Below are 24,218 nucleotides of genomic sequence, written 5' to 3' on the forward strand. Positions count from 1 at the left end.
AAGCCGGAGTGTCCCCTGCACAGTGAGGTGTTAGCTGTCAGTCCCTGCGCGCACCACACACGTCCACTGCAACGCGAACAGGCCGGTGCTGCGCTCCACATGGACGCTACCTTGTGCACTTCCCCGTTCTGCGCTCTGTCCTGTCCAAGGTATGACGTCGACCCGTCGCTCCAGCCAATCACTGCCAACTCGAGGCTGATGCTGAAGGGAAAGTTGTTGGTAAGAGCCGCAGATTTTTTTCCACCGCTCGCATTGACATTTCAACTCCACGGCGGATCCAAAGGTAGATAGATTCTTTGACCGGGACCTATACGTTTTCACGGAGGAGAGATCCGGGGGGAAGGAAGGAAGGAAGCAGCGAGTTTTTACGCACAGGATACCGCTCAGACGTGTCTGCTGTCGCTCATCCGGTGAGTTTGGACGGACTTTAATTCCTTTAAAGTTACTTTTCAACATTTAAAGCCCATATGCGCTTGTAATTATCTCTCTGAGAAAATGCACACGCAGCGAAATTGCACGCTCCTATGGCACATGTCCCTGCAGCCAGGCGAACATTAAAAGCAGAAAGCTGCAGTGCGCGTGCAGATTGGTGCTGTGGTAAAGTTAGTTAAAATGATTGAGTACGTTTCCCTGTGCAGGCTACAGGAGGTGCACACGCACACAAAGTTGAGCTGGGCGAGCTGACTTGTGTTTCTGCTGCCACACACACACACACACACACACACCCAGCGCGTAATTACTGATCTTCACTGAGGAATTAAGCGCACGTCACTTCTTAAAAGCGAGCGATTATGCAAGCGTTATTGCGAGCTTTACGCAGGGGAAATCGAAAGGCTTTCGACCTGTCGTAAACTGAAAGTGCGTGAGATCCATCCAGCTCCGGTGGACATGACGCTGTCCATCAGCGGACCGTTTCACTGCTTCATCCTGCTGCGATCCACGTGTTTGTTTACGGACGGACAAGTAAATATGTCGGCTTGGACGTTGAGTATAAAAAGTCATTATTCGTGTTGTAAAAACAAATTTTCTACGTTTTGACAGCAACTTGCAGAAAAATTAGGGAGTGTGTCAAATGTTCCAGTGCAGGCCGTTGCGCATGGATGAGAAATGACATGTGCGCCTTGCGGGTTTTCACATTGGTTTTAGTCTGTGGAAGACTCTGGGCCTAGTCGTTATAATCGCATTTATTTGTATTTGGTTAGAGTAGATTTTTAGTCTAACTTTTCTTGTGCATTTAAAACAAATCCTCGTTATGTTGAAGATACGATCTAACTTCCAAACAGTAGCTGGGAGACGTCGGGTGCCTCGGGTCCACGCAGCTCCTTGTGTGTTTGGATCCAGTGTTTCTCTGTCACGTTTGCCGTGTAGTGCTGTGACGCCATCCGCCCCGGTGTTTATCCAGCCTTCAGCCTCTTGCCAGGAGAGGGCTTCTGTGGACTGCACACCCACAAGAAACATCCTCCCCTCGCCTCCATGCAGATTTCCAGGATCGCTGAACTACTTTAGTAAAAACAACAACAACAACAACAACAACACACATTTGAATTAAAGTGGCCATCAAAACATCCTCCTGCCTCGCGAAGAGGAAGAGGAGGGTGCACCATGATTTATGTGAATATACTGTTTATTTTTAGGTGTTCTATTTGGATGGAACATGTTTCAAAAGCACAAATAAATCAGGTGTTTTTTTTGTTTGGGCTTTAGATTTAGAATAAACAGAATAAACATATGAGCGAACTTCTTATTCTCTTGAAGAAACCACGGTGGATTTATCCACTTGGTGATGGAGTCATGTTTCCTTCAATTCGCTTAATGACTCGACGTTAATACATGTGCTGCTGTTCCGGGTGCGTGGCGCTCCGTGCGCTGAAGTCGAACGCGCACGTGATTGTTAAATTATTGTAGATTAAAAATAAATGAATAAATACAAAAAAAACAAAAAACAGAAAAATGGATGTAAAAGTGCAAATAATGAATGCAAATGAAGCAGCGATGTCTTTTCAAACCTGACAAAACGAGGCTGTGTGATGGATGTCAGGTCACTTCAACAAGAATGTAGGTCGACATTTGTAATGAGCATTGAGATAAATTAAATAAATAATGATAATAATAAGAGTGGTTGGTTATATGTTAATTTGATTTTTTAAAACCAACTGTTATTTGTTTAAACATTTTTTTCCTACCAAAATACATCAAAGTAGTATCACTGACAATATTATTATAATAGACAAAACTGCTAAACGTGCAAGATAACAACCACAAAGATAGCAGTCATATAATAACAATATTTAATAATAATTTTAATAATATTATATAATAATAATATTGGCTGTGTGTGTTTGCGCAGCAGTGCGTAAAGCAGGTGTTTTTAAAAGTGCGGCCTGTAAATGATCCGTTTTTATTGAACAGCAGGTAGAGTTGGGATTAGTGGGAGGTGATAATAAGCAGGCAGCATTTATAAAAAAAAACCAAAACAGGTTTTTACTGTTGTCCCCTCCTCAGGTCAGAAGTAAACCGTGCCTCGACAACAACATAAACAAACCCGATCAATCACATGGATCAATATGCTCTCATTTGCCTCCTTGTGTTTATTAACCTGTCAACAATCTTTGGGCAATATTCGAAGATCTGGTAATAGACCTCCCCAGACGTCCTGATAAATAAAAGGTGAGTAAACTCTGACCTCCAGTGGGGGATCATCACAAAGGCAAACAATCATGCATGAATACATTTTAAATAGAACAAAAATAACGATATATTTTCATTGGAATCACTCCAGCAGTTTTAGGAATTTATCTCATACAGATTTATATCATCCAGTGGAGACAAGAGTGTCATCCTCAATAAAAGCTATAAATGAGCAGGGTTTACCCTCCTCTACATCCCCTGTCCCAGTCCAAAAACAATGCCACTGTTTGTCACTGCAGCTCCCCCCCCCCCCCCCCCCTTTATGCTTTTCTTTTCTTTTCTTTCTCTATTTTGTATTTAAAAGTTTCTACAGGGGTACAAATACCACATTGCCCCGGGCTCAGGGGGAAAATAGCGACCAGATTAGGCTTTCTTTTCAAGGCCTATGACATTAGTTGCTGCTAATCCGAATTGGGCTAATTGCTTTCCCAACCTGAGCATATCGCGATTTTTTTTATATTTAAAGTCCACAGCTTGCCAGCGTCACAAAACAAACAAACAACAAAGATGGGAGAGGGAATATATGGCTCCTTGACAGTGCTGATAAAGCTGTATATACCTGGCTTATAAAAGGGAAGGAAACACACACAAAAAAAATAAAGAAATCTCTTGAGAGTGGAGACAACGAATTAGCTCTTGGAGCGGATTTACAGCTTAACCAAAGAAATCAATAACCTAGTGGAGGTATTGTTTCCAAAGAAAACTACTTGACACACTCATCAGGGAATCTGTCTTTTCAGCGCACAGGCAGGTTAGTGGTGAGAATTTTCTGACAGCTGCAGTCTCTGACATTTACACAACAAAGGTTGTAAATAAGTATTTTTAATAAAGGACAGGAACAAGTTGTGCTTGAGGAGATGTTGTGGGTTTTCTGCAGCATTAGTGTTTTTTTTTTATTTTTTACAATCATTACATTTTGTATTTATTAAGTGCAAAACTAATGGCTCCATGTGCACGGAACAGACGCAGCAGCCAAAGCCACATGCACGAGTACGCACGGTGGAGTAAACACTGCAGAAGTTCAGACCTCTATATTATTCTACTTTCCCGTGTTGCCCACTGCCTCTAACTTTAATCCAGTCCAAGTTCATTCTCTCTGTGATGCCAGAAAATTCGACCTTTAACCTCATGAAAACTGTGAAAACATGATTTTGCATGATAATGATTTTTTTTAAAAAAGATTTTGTTTTACTCCATGCGCCCTGAGTGTGTCCATGCTGAGCTGTACAGTAAAATTATAAGTGGGGTGACTTGCAGAGAGGAGGTGGGTGTTTGTGGTCTGATGTATGTCTAATAGGAGGAGGAGGAGGGGGGGGTCCTTGACGTGAAAATGTTTGGGGAACCCTTCCTCTCCCCTTCCCATGCACACACACACACATACACAGCTGATATAAGCTGCGACCATTCACGGTAAGGCCTCGCCACCAGTCTGAGTGAGCGCAGAAACAATGCAGGAAGGAGAAACAGATGAATGTGCTCGTTTAGTTTACGGGTTGTTTGATGAAGGAGCAGTGGCCAAAGTGTTGTTCCTCACCGCGGGACCCTCGGTGACAGTTTGAGCCGCTCCTCTCAGCTCATTATCTCGCCGGCCCACTGAGGGCCCCATTCAAGCCGGGCAGTCCCCCTCTCCCTCGCTCTCTCTCTCTCTCTCCCCTCTTTCTCTCTCCTCACCCCTCCTCTCCCTCTCTCTCTCTCTCTCTGGCAGAGTCGTTTGTCCACTCATTGAACTCGCAGTCAGGAATGCGATGGTTGTTAGGGAGCCCTCTTTCACCTCCAAAGTGTTTTATTGATGAGCTATGACTTCTCCTACTTTTTCACATGTCAAAGAAAGTCAAGTGTAGGCCTCCATGACTTCATTTCACGGCCCCCATCCTAAAAAAAAAGAAGCAATCTCTCTCTCCCCTCCCCCTGCGTATGCCTCCCCCTCACTCTCTCTCTCTCTCATTGCCCTTTGATGCACCCCATTTTTCTGCTTTGCTTTGGCTTCCACTTCCCCACAAGCCTCATTCTCTTCCCCCCCTTCCCCTTCGGTTCTTCTCCTCCTTTATAGGAGTAAAACGACGGGGCTCCTCATTGCCGAGACTGGTGCTGCCCAAAGGTCCGGGTGTGTGCTCCAAAAAACGGGCGCAGAGGGGTTGCTTTTGGGTGCGTTGAGGTGTGCGTTAATGGCCAGTCATTCAACCAGGGCGGGGTTTTTTTTCGGGGAGCGTGTGGCCATGGCTACACAGTCATTTGCTTTACTTTATTTACGCGTGCTATTTGCTGTCAGGTCGTAGGGGGGAGTGACGTCGCCGTGCCTCGCAAATGTGTCCATAAAAAGCAGCCGAGCTTGCCCTAAAGGCTGCGCTCTTTTACGCATGGCGTTCTTGTTGACAGGGGGGGCTGTTGCAGGGGGAAGGTGATACCTACATAGAATCAACAAAAGCACGTGGTGGACATGTCTGATTGTTTTCAGTGAGAGTGGGCCATTCACAAATAATAAAAAAGATTTCCAAACACACATGGTGCCATTTGGAGCTTTTGAAGAAAATTGAAACTTTCCATACTGCACCAAAGCTCTGTTCTCAAAACTTTGGCTTCCCATGTTATTGTTTTTTAAATTTGTATAATTCATGTGTGAGGCTGATTGAAGGCGTTGTGTGTTATTGTGGACACTGTTTTCTCTCAGCGAGCATCTCCTTCTGCAGGTCACAATGATGCGGAAACAAACAAACACAAACAAACAGGTGCAATTACGCAACATGTCTCCAAACTTTTCACCAGCATCGCTCTATGCGTCTCTGCAACATTAACTGCTTCTGCAGCTAAGCTTTTTCTTTTTTTTTCACCCAAGCCAGGCTGCAGCTCTTTTGTGTATTTTATTTGTAGACTATGTGTTGTACAAGCTCCACTGTTCAGGCGCAGCGCGGCTACTCTGTCCCTCACCCCCGCAGCTGTAGCCTCAGGTCCGGGCTGAACATGCCTGAGATTCCCCCTGCGCGCACTCGATTCAGCCTGGAAGAATAGAGCCTCTCCGTCCAATGGGCATTTCCAAAGGCAGTTGCTCTGCAATAGGGGCAATATTCAGCAAGAGCGCAGGGTATTTGCATGCGTGGGCTGATTAGTGGGTTGGGGAAGACGACACACACACACACACACACACACACACACACACACACACAAACACACACACACACACACACTCCCTCTCTCTCCCTCTCTCGCTGTGGCTCGGCCCCGTTTCCCGCTTTGGCTGTGGCGCAGGGGGAAGTGTTTATATGGGGGATGATGACAGAGGTCGGGTCGCGCTAATGGGCCAGTGAAGAGCTGCGGAGGGAGGCGAGGCGATGCGAGGCGAGGGCGCACACACAGCAGACCAGGAACACATACATTAATACACTTGTTCCATCACCAATCAGCATAGGTGTGCTCATTCTCTCTCTCCCCCCCTTCCTCCTCCTTCTCCTCCTCCTCCTCCTCCTTCTACCACCACTCACCCTCCCTCCTCTCCCTCTCCCTCCTCCTCCTCCTCCTCTCCTCCCCCCCCCCCTCTCTCTTTCTCTCTTTCCCCACTCTCTCCCGTTCCGACTCGCTCATTCGCTCGCTCACACGCCAGCGCACATCCTCCGCCAAAGTCCGTGCGTCCTGACATCTGAGTTCACTGTCAATCTCTGTCTCCTTCGCAGGGATATCCCCTCCGTCTCCGCAGCCGAAGACCACTGGAAACTAATTTTTTCCCCGTCTTCGAAACTTCCCGAGAAAGAGAGAGAGAGAGAGAGAGAGAGAGACTGATCCTGGTCGGCGTTTTTTTTCTTTTTAAAAATCTCTTTTCTGCGAGGTGTGGAGAGAACAAGGCTGTAAACTGTATAGCCTGTAGTTTGCCAAGGACTCTGACAACGACGCAGGATGCCCCAAAAAGGTGAGATCCTGACTAAAAGTTTGTCTGTGTTGTTAAATGATGGAGTTATTATTATTTGTGCCATGTCAAAAAATATTATTATTATTATTGTTGTTATTATTATTATCATTATTATGATTATTATGATTATTACTCACGCATGTATAGGTTGAGGTTCAGTGGTGAGGTGTAATGCTTCTGGGCTGTGCAGCCTGTGTCTCTTGGCTGACTGGACTCTTGCGCAAAGTGCGAGCAGCCTTCAGCGTCTCTCTCGTCTGTTTTGTCTGCTCATTTCTTCCCCCCGTTGTTGTCGTGTTTAGGCCCACGGATAGCTTACCGCTTATTTATGACAGCAAAGAGTAAAAAGTCACGTTGGGCCAGGACAGTGATCATCGTGGAGAATGGGGCGCAATGACCCGTTGAGGAAAGGTGTCAGATTGATTCATGCAGGCGAGTCACCCAAGCGCCTTCTTCTAAAAAAAAAAAAAAAAACAGGCTCCACGAAGCCTCTTGGGGAGGAGGCCGGTTATTTATTTTATTTAAATATGTTTGTTTGTGTGTCAGAAAAAATACAACTTTTTGTCTCTCTGTACGCTGCTTCAACCTTCACCTTAATGACAGCGAGCCCAACTACTTTTATATTTTACCACTGCAGAAAACAAGTTAAAGTATCAAGTGTCTAAAGTATCAAATAATGCTTCCAAAATAACTTTTTTATTTTATTAAATTAACTCTAAGATTTGGACACGGATTGCTGCTGCTTGCAAATTATTTTCTCTAAACAAATGAGGGAAATAGTAAAATAAAATAAATGCATTAAAACAATGAAATGATACGATTTTTATTTTGGAATTTAAAGATACTTTTATTATAATTAAATTAGAAAATATACAAAATATAATAGAAATTAAAAAGCTAAATTGTAACAAAATGCACCAGGCCTATAATAATGATATTTTTTTTATCCTCTTAATTAAATTACTGCTAATAACTAATTCATCACGTATATTCTGTAATATTTACAGTAATATATTTATTTTTAAATGACCTCCATGTCCATGTATTTTCTCTTTTTTTAGCCTCCACCTTGCACCGGGGCCTATACACGCACTGTTTCTGCATCTGAATGTTGGCGAGCGCAGCATCCAGCGGGCAGAATAAGCATGTTTGAATCAAGACATTGTTGTTAGGGATTACTAAAGGAAAATAAATGCAGATTAGATCGTAGTTAACCTCAGGAACAACAACGTTTGAGCTTTCGACCTTAAATAAATGATTAACCACTTGGACCTTTGCGGGGCTGAAAGCTACTGACTGCGGTGCAATTTGCAGCCTGCTCGGGCTTAATGAACACAATGGTTTTATTTTAAATATTTTGTCTCCAACATTTACTTCAACATCAGGAGTAAAATAATTATTACTAATATGTGAATGATTTAGTGCTTGTTCTTAATGGTTTAATGTCATGCTAAAGAGGCTAATTCAGGCTGTGTGGGCCAGTGTGATGGAATCTGAATTTGATTAATGAGCCACAGCCTGTTTGTTACAACGGCACAGAAAGCTACAGTGGGAATACACTGGCCCTGTGTATGTATATATATTTAAATATATACAAGTACATACATGCATCTTAACAAACCAGACTAAAAACACATGCAGCCTGTTACACGTCCGTATTTCAGGCCATTTTCTTTGCTCTGCACACACACAACACAAGTTTGCGGCGGAGGGAGAAAATTGAAAACTTCAGACCTCTCCCTCCCTTGGCCCCCTTTTTATCTCTTCCCCCCTTTTCAATGGGCTTCTTTAATGCATTTGTCTTTTCCAATTGAGCGCCCTACTGCGCTGTTGTGCCTTTAAAAACCCGCTTTACAAGCCGCACCAGCAGCAGCAGCAAAATAACCTGCAAATATTTATAACGAGAAATTGCTTTTTTAAATTCTCGGGTGAAAGAGAAAAAACAAGATAAAGAAAAGAAAAGAAATGAAAAGAGAAGAGGAAGGAGAAAGAAAGAGAGAGAGAAAGAAAGAAAGAAAGAAAAAGCAGGGCTAAACAAAACCCCACATTCACGCACTGGCGGCACCGGGGTCACGGTCGTGTGTGTGTGTGAGAAAGAGAGAGAGAGAGAGAGAGTGTGTGTGTGTGTGTGTGTGTGTGAATGGTCCCGGAGGGGGTGGATGCATGCCTCCGGCTCTTTGTATTAATCTGAACTTGTTGGTGTGTTTAGTGGGGAAGCTGTGTTTCTAGTCGCGGAGGCCGAGTTTTCGCCCCGGGTTTGAGAGGTGGATGGAGGCAGAGGAAAGAGAGAGAGAGAGAGGTGGGTGGGCGGGGGGGGGGGGGGGGGGAGAGAAAGGAAGGGAAAGAGAGAGAGAGAGAGAGAGAAAGAGAGGGAGGGAGAGAGAGAGAGAGAGAGAGAGGAGAGAGAGAGAGAGAGAGAGAGAGAGAGAGAGGGAGGGGGGTCAGCATTGTTAGAGTCCAGCAGGCTTTGTACACCAGCTTTGTACCCCCTCCTGGTCTGGACTTTTACAGAGCACTGAGGCGAGGTAGACAACGTGTGTCACTGTACAGTTTCCACCATGGACTCCACCAGAGGAGGGAAATCAAGTCCAGGAGAAAGGGGAAAAAGAATATAGGGGCACCTCTCGCTGAGAAGATGAGGGCTGATTTCTTTATATGAACTTCATGAAAAAAAGTCCTGAAGAGAGAAGAGCGGACACGTAGAAACAGGCCCAGCAGAGTGAGACGTTTCAAAAAAGAATAGCCTATAATGCTGTCATTTTTGTACTTGATGTGCGTGGCCAGGTAAAGTCTGACATGACAGATACAGCAGAGTGCATCAGTAGCAATGGCTGTGCTAATGTTGTTGTTTTGCTTTGTCCTATAGGGAGACATTAAGTAGTGCAAACGGCAGATGATTGACTAAATTGTTATACAGTGGACAGTCAACTCTGTTTCCAGGCAAGTTTAATTAAAATACACTTAAAATACATACACTGCTGCAGGTGTTTTTATTTTCTATTTTTTAATTTTTTAAAGAAGATCAAATCAAACAAAATGCATCATGCATCTTTTTAATGTTTCTACGCACCAGATGCATCAGATAAATAAAATTCTAATGAGATGAACGAGATGAAACAAAAAAAAACAAACAAACTTTATTATAAAGAAATGTTGCAAATAATTTTTTTTAATTGAGAAAAGAAAAACAGGAAATGGGATTTGATGCTAACCAACTTTGTTATTCCCCTTTGACGCGTAGAATACCACAACCAAGCCACGTGGGAGTCTGGCGTTGCCTCAATGATGCAGAACAGTAAGTTGATTTTTTTTATACATTTGCAATTTTTAAGTCTTGTTTTATATACAATGTTTTGAAACTTTGGAACACCCACTGACATTAAAGCCTTTATGCATTGGTTGTTATAGCTTATTTGAGATGTATGTGCAGGAATATAAATGTGCATGACTTTGAGGGGCGGTGGGGGGGGGGGGGGGATATTCTGTTATTTGATGGCCGTTTCATTGCTGTTAATTTACATTATTTTTTTCTATATTTGCAGTGATAGGTATATAGACAAGTTATTATTGAACAAGTTAATCACACGTCGTCCTGCTCCAGAGAGAGAGAGAGAGAGAGAGAGAGAGGGAGAGAGAGGGAGGGAGGGAGAATAGAGGGGGGGGGGTTGGGGTGAGAGGGAGATATTTTTTTTTTTGTTTCTGCTTGAGTTGGTATTAAATAATTGCACAGCCGTCTGCATTAGCGTTAGAGCTGGCTGCCAGGCTGCATACGAGATTAGCTGCGTATATAGAGGAGCCCTGCATGAAACATGAGGAATAGCAATAATGTCTTATGTAGATGAGTCCATATATTCTTCAGCGTGAAGTAGGAGGGAGAGGAAATGCTTTAGATTATAACCGCAGGCCTCACAGCGGAGGATAAATATTAACAACCATATTGTCGTGGGTGCCCATCAAAAAACACCAAGTTTCTTATCGGCCTCTCTTAAGTGGCCCATGATGAGTTGAAATGTCTGTGTTGTTCCTGGTGTGTGTGTGTGTGTGTTGAAACCAAAAAGGATAAACATGAAACATTCTCTCTCTTGCTGCTGGACAAGAGGTGTATGACATCTGTGATGAAGGTGTGTGGAATAATTTTATTATATTATTCTCCATATACCTTGATGACGTGTCTGTTCTCGTGCTGTAATCTGTGCGCATTAGTGCCAATATGTTTTTTGACTAATTCACTGTGGGACCTGATGGCGGCTGGATGGTTGGATGATGTGTCAGAGGTGATTCATGCGCAAGGACAGAGAAATGTGTGATGAGAAATATGTTTTTTTTTTTACAAACTGGTGGCGTCCATTCATTTTAGAGGAGGCCAGAGCGCAGTGATTCCGTTTCTTTCTTTCTTTCCTTTTTTTTCGGCTTGCCAATTGTCCATTATTGAGATGATGGGGCCATATCAAAGCTGTGTACAACACCCTGCGCTCCTGCTTTGCTGCGGATTGATGTTAATGGGATGCTCCCCTGGCTTTGGCGTGTGATGTCTGGTGCGAATTGCCGAGGAGATATCATTGGGCCCGGCCCTTTGGGTTGTCTAAAGGTCGCAGCGGCCTCGGTGGCTTTTGTGCTAATAACTCCTGGGTGTATATGGTGGGGAGCGTCCAAATTGACACCATATGTTTTCCTATTAGTCGACTTGCAATAGAATACAAGGCGCGTAATCAGCGCCAGCGGGCGAGATCGACTCTTGGGCACTTGAGGGAATTGTACCATGATTAAGACTTAACCTTAGGAGAGTGTTTTTCTTTTTAAATGTGATGTCCTTATCTGACGGTTTTATCGATCTGGAGGATTTATAGTGATAGTTATAAATCAGAGATGATGGAGGGGATCCCGGAGAACCCGCAGAGCAGGGCTGCTTAGTGCGCACAGGCCAATTTCAGCATGAGAAGTCTATTAATTCCACTTAATCCTGGAATTACCAAAGAGCAGGAGGGATGATAATGGATTTACTGTCAATCAGATCCACACAGGCAGATTATTACACGTTAGTGGCCCAAAGGGATCTATGGCTCAGTTTAACAGGTCTATTCCTCACTCCCTTTTAGGAGATTTCTGTAAAATAAAAGTCTCCAGTTTAAAAGCAGAGTCCTGTGACATATTTCAGAGTAAAGACGCCTAGCGATTGCTCACAACAGGACTGCAGTGGCTGTGAGCATTTGTTGTCAAATACAAACAAGGGGGGAAAAAACGGCATGTCACTTTTAATATGTTAAGAATCCAGGCGCGCCCTCGTTTCTGTGACCGCGCGTAGCCCCTGGCCACCTTAAAACGAAGTCTCCCTCGGAGGGTAAACGAGTAGCGTCCAATTTTGTCTGAGTGATATCCAAATGCAGACAGAAAGGGTCGTTTTATCATGCTACTATTTGTCGTGACGATGCGATTTTCAAAAGCAGAGCGGTGTCATAAAGTGACATGCCTGCCACAAGTGCTCCAACTGATCTTTTCAATTAGCCTCCCATGCATGATCCGAGGCGACTTCCGCCTATTTCCAGAAATTAAGCTCAAACTTGACGTGCAGCTAGCTTTATTTTAAAGACAAATGTCAGGCAGGCTCATCATATTTTCCCCCTCTTCTATATTTGGAGCTTATTTATTGCTAAGGAGCCTCTGCTCCCGGAGTCAATGTACCGGGCGGCAGCGCAGGGGAAGGCAGCGGAGGGACAGAGCGCGGCGCAGGCACTCCGGGGAGTCAGCTCTCCCTTTTGGCTTCAGGTTTGCGGGATTATTCTGCACTATAGAGAGATGCCATTGAACTATTTAGGGATACTATCTGAAAAGCGACATTTTAAGAGAACAACCAATGATAAAACATAGCTATTTTGGAGCTAGTATCCTGTGTATTGCCTGTTTTGCCCGTGCGTAATTATGGTGCGTTTTGGATGATTATCCAAAGAAGGAGTTGTCGATTTAAGGTCGCTTTTCAAATAGCGATGCAGTTGAATGAGAAGCTAATTTAAAACATTTTCACGGGTCTGCTGGTTTGTGTGTAGTTGTCGGTGTTGCTGGTTATTATTATGAGGATAGGTTGTGGATGAGGAGCTGGTGTTGGTGCTGAGCAGCAGCTGTGCATGAAGGGATGGAGATAACGGTGCGACTAGTTTTAATCCTGAAGTTTAGCGGTTTGATAAAAGGAGGACAGACTCACTTGTTCAGATGTTACCGGAGGAAAAACATATTGTTTTGTTTTGGTTCGGTTTGTGAGCCGCTGCTGTTTTTTTATTTTTTTATTTAAACCCATGTTACTGCATGTGTTACCGGATTACTGCGCAATGTTGAGGGAAGTGTTCCGATAGCTATTTGAAAGAGAAATGTTACATCGGTGTTTAGCAACACGTTTGACTCTTTAATTTTCTGAAGTCAAGTCCAATAAAAACCTCCAGCGCCTCTGTATCCAGTGTCCATATTCCATCTTTAACTCGAGTCTCCTGCGCGTGAATAAAACCCCATTCTCCTCATCACTAAATGAACAATAACAATAATGTGCTTTACCTCATGTTATTTTCATGGGTCCTGTTGTGCGATGTGATGACCGCGATGCTTTTTGTTTTTCTAGGTCACAGTGGCGTAAACCAGCTTGGTGGTGTGTTTGTTAATGGTAGACCGCTGCCGGATTCCACCAGGCAGAAAATAGTTGAACTTGCTCACAGTGGCGCTCGACCCTGCGACATCTCCAGGATACTGCAGGTGACAACCGAACCTCTCTCACAACACAAAACAGCTTTCATCCAGACTTTGTTTTCAGTGGATACAGCCTGGAAATAATAAAATAATTAAAGCAAAAATTACGAAGGACGTAACGGTAGGGTTTTTTGCTTTTAAATCCATGCTTCTTGTTGCCAAATTTATTTCAATTGAGGCTCGCTTTAAAATAAAATATTACGTATAGAAAATGAATGCATGAGAACAAAAAAAAAGCCAACAGCAAGGAAAGTAATCTGCCTGCTATTTATAAAGAACACATCTATTGTGAGAAAATGCCTAATATACTATTCAAGGCATATTCTTTGTGTTTATAGACCCATGATGAAGTCCAAGTGCTGGATAGTGACAAGGTGATAATTCTTTGACGCCATCATAGAAATTCCGCTACATAGTCGTAAATAATGTATGTGAATTGTGTCTTTTGTTTTCCATCCAGGTATCCAACGGCTGCGTGAGCAAAATCCTGGGAAGATACTATGAAACTGGCTCCATAAGACCGAGAGCGATAGGCGGCAGCAAGCCCAGGGTCGCCACTCCGGAGGTGGTCGCGAAAATCGCTCAGTACAAGCGGGAGTGTCCGTCTATCTTCGCGTGGGAGATCCGCGACAGACTGCTGTCGGAGGGGGTCTGCACCAACGACAACATACCCAGCGTAAGTGCGCACACCGCAAGTTGTGTGCATGATTTAATTTGCCACATGAAATGACTTTTTTTTCTCATGCACTGGAGGAAGAGGAGATGGGCATCCAACCATTCACTCTTATGAAATACACTGCGGTTCCAAAGTGTGGCGCACGCATTACTGCGTCCGTGATCAAGCGAACATATACAGTCAATTAGAAGCAGCTCGTTGTCCATTTGCGCACATTTATTGTGATTATATGGCGAGTGTGCGCGCGCAAGTGAAGCCGCTGCACACCCCCCCCCATCTTTACGCGCGCCTTTATAGAAACACACGGATTCTGCATGCGCTCCATCTGATCCCAATCCTTACTTATTTTAATATCATATGTAATTTGTCATTCAGGTGTCATCGATAAACAGAGTCCTCCGCAACCTGGCTAGTGAAAAGCAACAGATGGGCGCAGATGGCATGTATGACAAGCTGAGAATGCTCAACGGTCAGACAGGAACTTGGGGGACCCGGCCCGGCTGGTACCCCGGAACATCGGTGCCAGGGCAGCCCAACCAAGGTGAGCCTCATTATCACACGGTGGCAATAAAGACACCTTGACGCATGTGTCCATATACGGCAGATTTGGGCTCTGGAGCTCAGTAACAATTTACGGTCAGTCTCAAAAACATATGCGACTTGTGATTTCGGGGTTTTAAAGTTAAGATGCATTCAAATGAAGCCCACAGGCGTCACCTTAGATAATCACGTGGAAATAAAAAATACATTTAGAGATTCCAGCGGTTCCGGTCCACGGCTCTGTTTGCAGGAAAGGTATTGTATTGATGCCCTGAACAAGACCCCCAATTAAGAGTGGTCGATTGGAGGAAACCATGGGCCATGCATGCAGTGTGAATGCCTCCACTGTCCCAGACATGGATGTGCGTGACAGCGGCTTGTCCTTTCAGCAGAGGTGTCCGTCCAACAGCCTGCTCCTTCCTCCCCTCCTGACGGGGAGGCAGAGCCGGGGAGCTGTGCGCTCGGGATATTAGTACAAAGGAATGTTTTCCTTCACACGCAATGATTGGTTATGGGAACGGCCCGCACTACATGTAATTGCTCATTAGAGAGGGCTTTGTCTCTCATTATGGCAACATGCAGGAGTGTGGAGATGGCAGGGCTGATGTGGAAATGTTCCACTTCAGAGGGTTTCCTGTGTCGGCCCACTGCAGGCCCAACACCGAGCAGAGTTATTATTATTATTATTTTCAAATAAGGAAGAGAGGGGAGGAAATGCAAGCGGCGGAATTCAGTCTTTACGGGGAATACAAATCATTTGCATTTGTTTGATGACTGTGTGGACACGTGGGGCTGTTGTTAACAAGCAGTAAAGCGGAAGGGATCATTACAACACTGAAATAATTCAACTTAATTGAATAATTTTAACAACAATTTACAAAAAATGTACAATTATAACTATATTATTATAATAATTATTATCCTTTAATATTAAGTATTATTATCCTATAATAATTATTTTACCTTATTCAATTTTACTCTGTTAACCATTGGTATAATCTAGATCAATTATTATTAGTTTCTTATAAAGCTGATATTTAATAATTTTCATAAATATATATCTTTATCGATATTTTATCATTATTGTTTAATAAAAACAATACTATTAATAATGATAATAATAAGAACAATATTAATAAAAAACAATAATAATAATAACAACAGCAATAATATCAACAATGAAATAATAATAATGGTAAATCCGTTGTCTCAAGGGAACGAAAAAGCTGTTTTCCATGCGTCAGCCGGGTGAGCAGATATAATGGCGACATGGAGAGTGACAGGGCCCCAAAAGAAGACAACTCTATCCAAAGAGAAACGAATAAAACTCCTCTCCGATTCCGCTCTTTCATCCCTTTCTCATTCGCCGGCTATATGGCTCTAAATCCCGTCTATAGGATTTAAGTCTCTCACTTTCTCTTTCAGTTCTAAGCGGTTTCTCAAGAGTGTTTTGATCCGGTCTCAGCAGCTGAAAGGTGCCGCAATTGGTTCGGTATCTCTCTCTCCCTCTCTCTCTCTCTTTTTGCTGCTGCTTTTCCGCCTCACTGGCTGAGACATCGTGATACTAAAGAATGAGTTTATTTCCCAGCGCTTTTATAAAGAAAACAAATCCCATCCCAGCGTCACTGGGTCTGGCAGACGGATAATAGCTGCACATTCACTTCTTTTTATGGATTAGCCGGAGAGAAGAAACACACATAGCGTGATACAAACTATTGGCCTATAGAGAAGAATACTTTTTAGTCTAGTTTTCTTTTCTTTTTTTTTTTTGCAGCGAGGGGAAATTGTCAAAAAAACACGTCGCATCAGGTTCCCTCCTCCAGTGAAGCAAGACTAGCGCATATAGACGCACTGGATATGTGTCCAGTCACTGTCTATGGCTGCAGAAAATTTGCAAAGGATTTTAAGATAAACTTCATCCTCAGTTAATCTAACCGGCGTCTATATTTTTAGCAATTACGCAGGAGCTGTGGTGCACGGCTGCACAGGCCGTCCCCTCCCTGCAACAAGTCCTTGAGCAAGGCACCATTCACTCGATCCGAACATCAACAAAATCTGCATGCAAAAAAAAAAGCTGAAAATGAGTCCAAGCTATTACATCAGCGAGATATTGCATAAACCACCCTCCATCATAGCTCCAACTCCCCCCCCCCCCCCCCTGCTTAATTTCGCATTAACTTCTCGGTGTGATAATGATGTCCCCCAACAACCAGACAAGACATTTAGTCGATAAGCCTCGCCCTGCCACTGAAGGGGAGCCTTCGGGCCTCACACCGGCGGACAAGCATGGCGCAGTGAATAGATTGGCCTTATTTTGGGTTGTTCAGGGGGTAGCATGCTCTCTCCTCACTCATTTGTTTCCAATTGAAGACAGAAATCCTGACTGGCGTGTAGCTGGGCCGGGGGGACGTGATTAATGACGGCCGTGGATAAGGGTTAACACACTGGACTCAAAGCTCCGTTGACTGGGGATCCTCGTGCGCACAATGCCAAAAGCACTACAGCCTGTGCGCCTCCAGAGAGAGAGAGAGAGAGAGAGAGAGAGAGAGAGAATCCTTTTGTCATCCCCTCCAATAGCCCCCCCCCCCCACACCCACAGCACCCACCCACCCATATATTACACCCACCGAGGGCTCACCGCTCGTCCCCTGACTGTGTCCATAGTTTAATGGTTTCCCTTACTCCTGCAGGCATTGTATCATTCTGAAAAGCGTCTTCTCCTATTCAAGAAGTTGGTGGTCAACTCAATGGCTATACCAACGCCCATATGGGAACGGCCATTGAGGCATTGCTCTGGCCTAGAAAAAAAAATAAAATAAAAAAACAGGGGTTGGGGGGTAGGGGGCTGGTGGAGAGTTTGGGGTTTTAATACATTTCATAGGCTGTGAAAAGAGTGTCCCCACATCTTGTCACATTTCTCTTAACCTTTTCACAACACACGCCATTGTTGGAGCGCGATAAGTGCGCGGAGGCCTTCTCCCCTCCACTCTGTTTTTCCCACAATATTTTATAAACACTTTAACAATAATGAAGAAGAAGAAGAAGAAAAAAAAAAAGGCTCCACACTTGCTTTTTCGTCTGTAAAGTGGCAACAATAATTCCTCGGACTTGAATGAAATCCACCCCTGATCGTGGCTTTTAATTAATGATGTCGCACCGTGTGATACAACACGCAGACCCGAGGATTCATTATTCAATCAACCTAATTGAATGCGTGTTTCCATTATATGGCCTCTCTTTTTATTTTGCAGAAGGCTGCCAACAACAAGACGGCGCGGGAGAAAACACAAACTCCATCAGCTCGAACGGGGAGGACTCAGAGGAGACACAGATGCGTCTGCAGCTCAAGAGGAAACTACAGAGAAACCGCACGTCCTTCACGCAGGAGCAGATCGAAGCGCTGGAAAAAGGTGCAAAAATCAGTCGATCATTAATGATTGTTGGGGTGTTGATCTAGTCTGAAAAAAAAGTTTAGTTTTTTTTTTTTAAATCAATGAAATTAAACACATTCCGGATAATCGCTAATGGATTAAAACCTAAAACAAATGAACGGTTTACTACTCAACAAATAACAATAACAAATGAAGTGGCTAATAAGTAATAGTTCATTTAGCCAATATGACTCCACCTGGTTTCTGGTTTATTTACTGACATTGTTGCTGTTGCGCCATTTCCCCCTTACGCACAGAATTTGAAAGAACTCATTATCCAGATGTTTTCGCTCGCGAGAGACTAGCAGCGAAGATCGACCTGCCCGAAGCGAGAATACAAGTGAGTGAGCAAACAACTGCTTTTACAGAACATTTCTCATAACGTCACCGAGTTAGTGGAGAGAGGGAGAGAGAGGAAGAAGGAAAACTAACATGACGGGGTTTTTTTTCTTCCTTTTTGCGCAGGTATGGTTTTCAAATAGAAGAGCAAAGTGGAGGCGAGAGGAGAAGCTGCGGAACCAGCGCCGTCAGGCCAACAACTCCTCCAGTCACATCCCCATCAGCAGCAGCTTCAGCACCAGCGTCTACCAGGCCATCCCACAGCCCACCACACCGGGTAGGTCCTCCACAGCTGGGGCAAAGCTCACAGGACAACCCCCCCACTACCCCTTAGAATAACATCACATTAAAATAAACCAACTGTTGTGCTGCAAAAGCATGCACATGCATTACTGCTTTAACAAGGTGGGGGGGGGGGGGGGGGGGGGGGGGGGGGGGGGGGGGGGGGGGGGGACTACACATGTTCCTGTTCATGACTTCAGGTATAAGATCACTACACATTGACAGCCTGCATGCTGGGTAACACAAACGGAGAAGAGGCCTCAGTGGCTGTGCTCTGCTTCACATGTAACACCAGTGGTTTCCTTTGGATGGATGATTGAGCAAAACTTCTCAGCTGACTATCTGCGTAATTACCAAGTCAGGCACGAGGGCACACCGGCAGAACTGAAGCTGGCGCTCACAAGTCAATCACCTGAGAGACACAGACACACACACAGACACACACACACACACAGGAGACTCTGTCCAGGCCTATCAGACTGTCAAACGAGGCCTCACCCCATTTTCCCAATTCGGAAGAGAAAGTCTCTCACACTGCAGTGTCACTGTGAGTGTGTGTGTGTGTTAATTGTGTGTGTTTTCTGTGCCTCTAATCACATGTTTTCCCTTTTTCATTCACAGTGTCTTTCACCACGGGGTCAATGCTGGGCAGACCCGACTCTGCACTCACAAACACCTACAGTGCGCTGCCCCCCATGCCCAGCTTCACCATGGGAAACAATCTAGCTATGCAAGTAAGTCGGAGCAAAATCCTCATGACTCAATACATGTTTAAAAATGTGTGTATTTTATGTAAAGATGTTTTTCCTGGCCAAACACTTTCCTTTAAAATCGTCTATTTAATGAAAGTATATAAGTTAACAGGACGAAATTTATGAATAAAATTAAAACATGAAAAGCTTACAGTATCATAGACTATACTGAGCTGATGGTTGGCTAAGCTAATGTAATATTCTCTCCCCCATCTATAGCCCAGCCAGACCTCCTCTTATTCCTGCATGCTGCCTACCAGTCCGCCTGTGAACGGGCGGAGCTACGACACATACACGCCCCCTCATATGCAGGCACATATGAACAGCCAATCAATGACCACTTCTGGTACCACCTCAACAGGTAGGCAGAAAATATTCATTGTTTACCAACATGCTCGGGAGCTAATCCGATCGAATCGTGCACTCTTTTGAGAAATATCTGCCACCTTTCCTTTAATTAGGGGGTACTACATAGCCTTCTCTGATTCATGATCTGTCACGGCAACTTTCCTTTAACCCCCCCCCCCCCCCCCCCACCCCACCGTCCTCTTCGGTCCATTCGAGACTCTTCATGGTTTAAACATCTGCGGATCACTGTCTCTACATTTCATATCATCCTCAGTCTGCAGCTGCATGAAAGGAGCTCATTCCATCGCCATCATGTCAGTCCCGCTACTCCAGCCCATAGTTTAGTTCCACCCCATTAGGGTGCTGTTACCGAGAGCCATATATACTGGTTATAGTCATGAAGAGTTAATCATGCATAACCACATTTCCTCTGTGCTAAATTGCTAATTAATTTGATTCATTTGCTGTTGTACTCTCTCTGTTTAAATGCCATTGCCAAAGCCTCAATTTATTGAGCTTGCAAGCATTTTACCGAGCGGCCACGTGCAGAGCTTTGACTCGCCGCGGCTTCACTGCATGTTTTCACTGTTTGCAAGCTTTTAAAAACACATTGCTTTGTGCTACAAGGCTAACTAAAGTGCATCCATTCATCTAATTCAGCATGCCGGCTTTCAGGGCTTTCTTTTTCATTTATTCTGTTATTTCTTTTAACTGATTTCTTTATCTTTCTGTCTCTCTCTGTAGGACTCATCTCTCCTGGAGTGTCTGTCCCTGTCCAAGTACCAGGGGGCGAGCCTGACATGTCTCAGTACTGGTCCAGACTACAGTAGAGAGAAGAGCTACTTCACCCTGTAACCACCCACTTCACCATCGCCCTCCGGCAGTGCTCCTCACACATACACGGCACAGGAGAGTAGAGAAGACGAAAGAGGGTTGAGAAGAGGCAAAGGAACGGGAGAGGAGAGGAAGAAAGAAAGGAAGAATGCGAGAGAAAGAGAGACTCTGGGAGAGCCTTGGGACGTCTGGGCTTTGTTTTTCCATTGGGACTGTGTGCTGTTCCGTAGCTCTAGGCACAATCAAACGAGGACTTGGAAGAGAGAACAATGGAAAGACAGAAAAAAATGGACCTCTGTAAAGTGCCCGGTGTTAAATTTCTATGGAACAAAAACTTATCTGTTTTTTTTTTCTATTTCCAACTTCAGTCATTGTTTCCTTTTTTCTCTGGTGTGTTAGTAAATGGCCATTTGTATGTTAATATGAAAAACCAAGATCAAGTACTGATAGATGGACTGCTAGAAAACCATGTTGGTCTTGCGTTTGTTTGCGAGAGGAGAACCCGAGAGATTCTGCCATGACTATCTTTTAATCTGCTTATATCGAGACTTTCTACCAGCCTTTTGCATGGTCTCTGGACGCTGTTGCATATCATTAAAGACGAAAAAGCTGGAGGGAAGACTCTTACTGTGTCGAAAAAAAAAAATATTTATTGATCTTATTTCTTTACGAATGGATATTTAGCAGAGGAAGCTCTGAACTCGATCCACCCACTGAGGCTGTGGTCCCGACTGCTCTGACATTGGCCTAACGTTTGCCGGCTAATTAGACACGGACCACTATCAACGGCTCAAAGTGCACAGAGACGGTGCAGCACGTGACACAACTTGGACCTCTCGCTTCGGTGGCTGGATTGACTCTAGGTTACCACGAAGAACATTAAATGTGGGGAAACAGGTGTAAAAGAAAAAACCTGTAGTCTGTAAATGGTAGACTGCGTCTTCGATATAATCCAGTTTGTTTATGTCAAAATGTAAAGTACTTGTCTTCCCTAGAAATCTTCCAGAAAGATTTCTCCAATAAAAGTTGATTTCATTTATATCCCCGAGAATATTCTATAAATGTTCCATGCATCATAAAATACATTACTTTAGGGTCAGGTACAATTTGTCTCTTAGGTATAGTTGTATTATAGTGTCCTATGGTCAAAATTCTTTTTGTGCAACTAGAAATATTTAATTCCTATAATTATGATTAAACATTGCTTGACAGAGTTTTAAACTTAAGTGTTTGGCAGTTGTTTACAAGTACATATCAGATTTAATCATTGTTGATTGTAAAACAGACCAAAGCCTTTGTATTTCATCTAGTACACAATGTTTTTTTTAAGATATTAGTCCTGTGTTGCAAAAACTTTTTTTTGTAAACACGTTCTGTTCGATTACATTGGCTTGGAGTTCGTGAGACTGCAGTCGAACCCTGCAGTCCGTTATTTATAACTGAAGACCATGGGAGGGTTTTTCTAGCATCATCTGTCATGCTCTTGTTGAGTTTTGCATTTATTTCAGTGTGTACGTAGAACATGGACACATACTGGGTTTACGTCTGAGCAATGCTTCTGAGATAAAAAAAAAAAAACAACAAAAAAAAAACGTCTACACGCTGTCTCTTAAATATTTCAATTTAATTTTATTTAAAATGGAGCTTTCTAAATGTATTTTGTGAAAACTATAAAAACATTTTGTACAGTAAAATTGTGTCTTAAAGAAAGCATTTTTGCCTGTTCAATGCTGTGTCCAAATACAGTGTCAGTCCTCACCGAGCAAGTAGAAGCTTAGTTTTCCCCCCGCTGGAAAAATTTGAACTAATTTCAGAAAATCCAACGCTGACAAATGCCAGGACGAGGCCTGGTAACACACATACAACACTCAGGGCTGAACCAAGTCGACAAAAGACCACACAGCACAACACCGCCGACACACAATGAGAAAGGTCAAGCAATTCACCATCGCTGGCTCTTGTTTTAGTAGAGTTACGATGGGACGGGAAAAAAAATATACAGAACCAGTGAGGATGAGGAGAGAGAGAGAGAGAGAGAGAGAGAGAGAGAAAAAAAGTCATGGAATAAAGCAGTCAGCGCCTAGAGCGAGGCAGAGGAGCGATTGTATGGCAGAGTGAGTTATTTTGCTTCACTTGCTTTCACAGCAGGGGGGTTGTGTCTCTGTGTCTCTATGTCTGTGTGTGTGTGTGTGTGTGTGTGTGTGTGTGTATAAGTTAGAAGGGGAGTGTTAGAGTGAGCGAGAGAGCATCTAAAAGGAAAGGATATCCAGGAGAGAGTAAGGTCAGGTAACATTCACACAGCATGTACCAACCACCAAAAGTCTTGCTAAATTGATTAATTGAATTTACACGTCTCACTCAATATTTAATAGTCCAATCAGAAATTTGAGGCTTGGAGGTTAATCAGATTTTTAAGCGGATTTTTATTTTTTTTCTGGGGCTAATGCAATTTCCCTATTCATTCAAACCAGTTTATCACACAGACGGAGGAATACTGTTCTGAGAGCGCTGGGAGGGGTGTGGGGGTGGGGGGGGAGAGAGGGAGCTCAGACGAAACGTGCCGAGGCAGAGGAGGAACATTAATAATTACAGAGAGCGAATGAAAGACAAATTCAAAATGCAAGAAAGACTGCAATTAGTGTCTAAATAATACACAGCTTTGGGATGAAAAGGTTTAAATGTAATTCTCGCTCTCAACAGAGTCAGGCGACATAAGTTCCTGTAAAAAGTTCCTGCACGAGAACTTTGTACAGTTTGGATCTTGTCGTTTAATGCGACGCCAATTTGGGTACTGGAAATCTGAATGTGAGTTTCCACAGTGGTGGATAGAGAAGGATACTCTGCTATTAACAGTTTGATTCTGCACTGTGTGTGTGTGTGTGTGTGAGATGTTTCCCTCATCGCTTTAAATATCGAAAATATCAGTCTAGATTTTGTGTATTTTGTAAACTGCTGTTCAGTTGCCGTATTATGTTAATCGTTAAAATATATTAGATATGCTTTATGAAACCGAAAGTTTATGTAGAAGAAAAAAAACACTGCATTACATTGTGATAATTGAAGAGTGCTGCAATGTGACAGCCATTCAATAACAGAAGCCTTATGACCTCAGCTTAAAGCTACTGCAGCTAGCAGATTAGTTGAGGGATCAATAGGACGTAAGTGGCAGCTGCCAAAAGACGTGACTATAGAAGCGTATTCTCTTCACTCAGTCCAGTGGCTTCTTCTTTTAAAAATAAATACATTTGACTACAGGCCGAGCGAAGTTTTCAAGAAGTAGGTCCGGGAAGTTTTATCTTATTATGAAAGAATATTAATTATATGTAATACTGATGTATGTTTTTAGCCAGATTTAAAATAATTTTTTTAAAAGGAAGTTTAGGAAAGATGGTGACTAAAAACTGAGCTTAACAAAAAGTGATGTCTGGGATGTCCTTAGCACAGTGAAGTGTATTTAATACAGTCTAGTAATGAGGTGCAGGGAATCAGGGTTTCTGAAGAACCACGTGTGGGCACTTTAATGTTAATGTAGAGACAATTCTCTAACTTCTAAATATATGAAATTGCGACAACCTTCTTTATGTGCACAGAGGACTCTTCAAAAAGAATTCACTTTCTGAACTGAGCGAACCAAGAGTCAATCAGCAGCATGTGACACTGAGACGTGGAGAGTGTAACAGACATTTGAGAAGTAACATAAACAA

General features: G+C 43.5%; 1 protein-coding gene across 7 annotated transcripts; it reads left to right on the forward strand.

Annotated features, from left to right (window-relative positions):
• The first annotated feature begins 214 nt into the window (after nucleotides 1–214).
• pax6b (paired box 6b) lies at nucleotides 215–21,555 on the forward strand. Of its 7 annotated transcripts, none has more exons than XM_034581736.1 (14): nucleotides 215–410; nucleotides 6,354–6,586; nucleotides 9,825–9,878; nucleotides 10,681–10,704; nucleotides 13,188–13,318; nucleotides 13,651–13,686; nucleotides 13,773–13,988; nucleotides 14,364–14,529; nucleotides 17,780–17,938; nucleotides 18,217–18,299; nucleotides 18,425–18,575; nucleotides 19,202–19,314; nucleotides 19,552–19,693; nucleotides 20,425–21,555. In XM_034581736.1, the coding sequence occupies exons 2-14, from the start codon at nucleotides 6,574–6,576 to the stop codon at nucleotides 20,508–20,510; spliced, it is 1,374 nt and encodes a 457-aa protein (XP_034437627.1). In that variant the 5' UTR covers nucleotides 215–410; nucleotides 6,354–6,573; the 3' UTR covers nucleotides 20,511–21,555. The 7 variants fall into 7 exon arrangements, with proteins under 7 accessions (XP_034437627.1, XP_034437626.1, XP_034437628.1 ...); XM_034581739.1 differs by lacking the exon at nucleotides 215–410 and adding an exon at nucleotides 9,450–9,523 and having other exon boundaries at nucleotides 6,456–6,586; XM_034581735.1 differs by lacking the exon at nucleotides 215–410 and having other exon boundaries at nucleotides 6,218–6,586.
• Nucleotides 21,556–24,218: the final 2,663 nt, after the last annotated feature.

This window comes from Hippoglossus hippoglossus, chromosome 3 (genome assembly GCF_009819705.1).
Source record: "Hippoglossus hippoglossus isolate fHipHip1 chromosome 3, fHipHip1.pri, whole genome shotgun sequence".
NCBI lineage: Eukaryota > Metazoa > Chordata > Actinopteri > Pleuronectiformes > Pleuronectidae > Hippoglossus > Hippoglossus hippoglossus.

What these genes read in the sequence shown, in the direction of transcription:
- pax6b (XM_034581736.1), top strand. An exon ending in GATCGAAGCGCTGGAAAAAG is followed by an intron (nt 17,939 to 18,216) that starts GTGCAAAAATCA and finishes CCTTACGCACAG; the next exon opens with AATTTGAAAGAACTCATTAT. An exon ending in CCCACAGCCCACCACACCGG is followed by an intron (nt 18,576 to 19,201) that starts GTAGGTCCTCCA and finishes TTTCATTCACAG; the next exon opens with TGTCTTTCACCACGGGGTCA.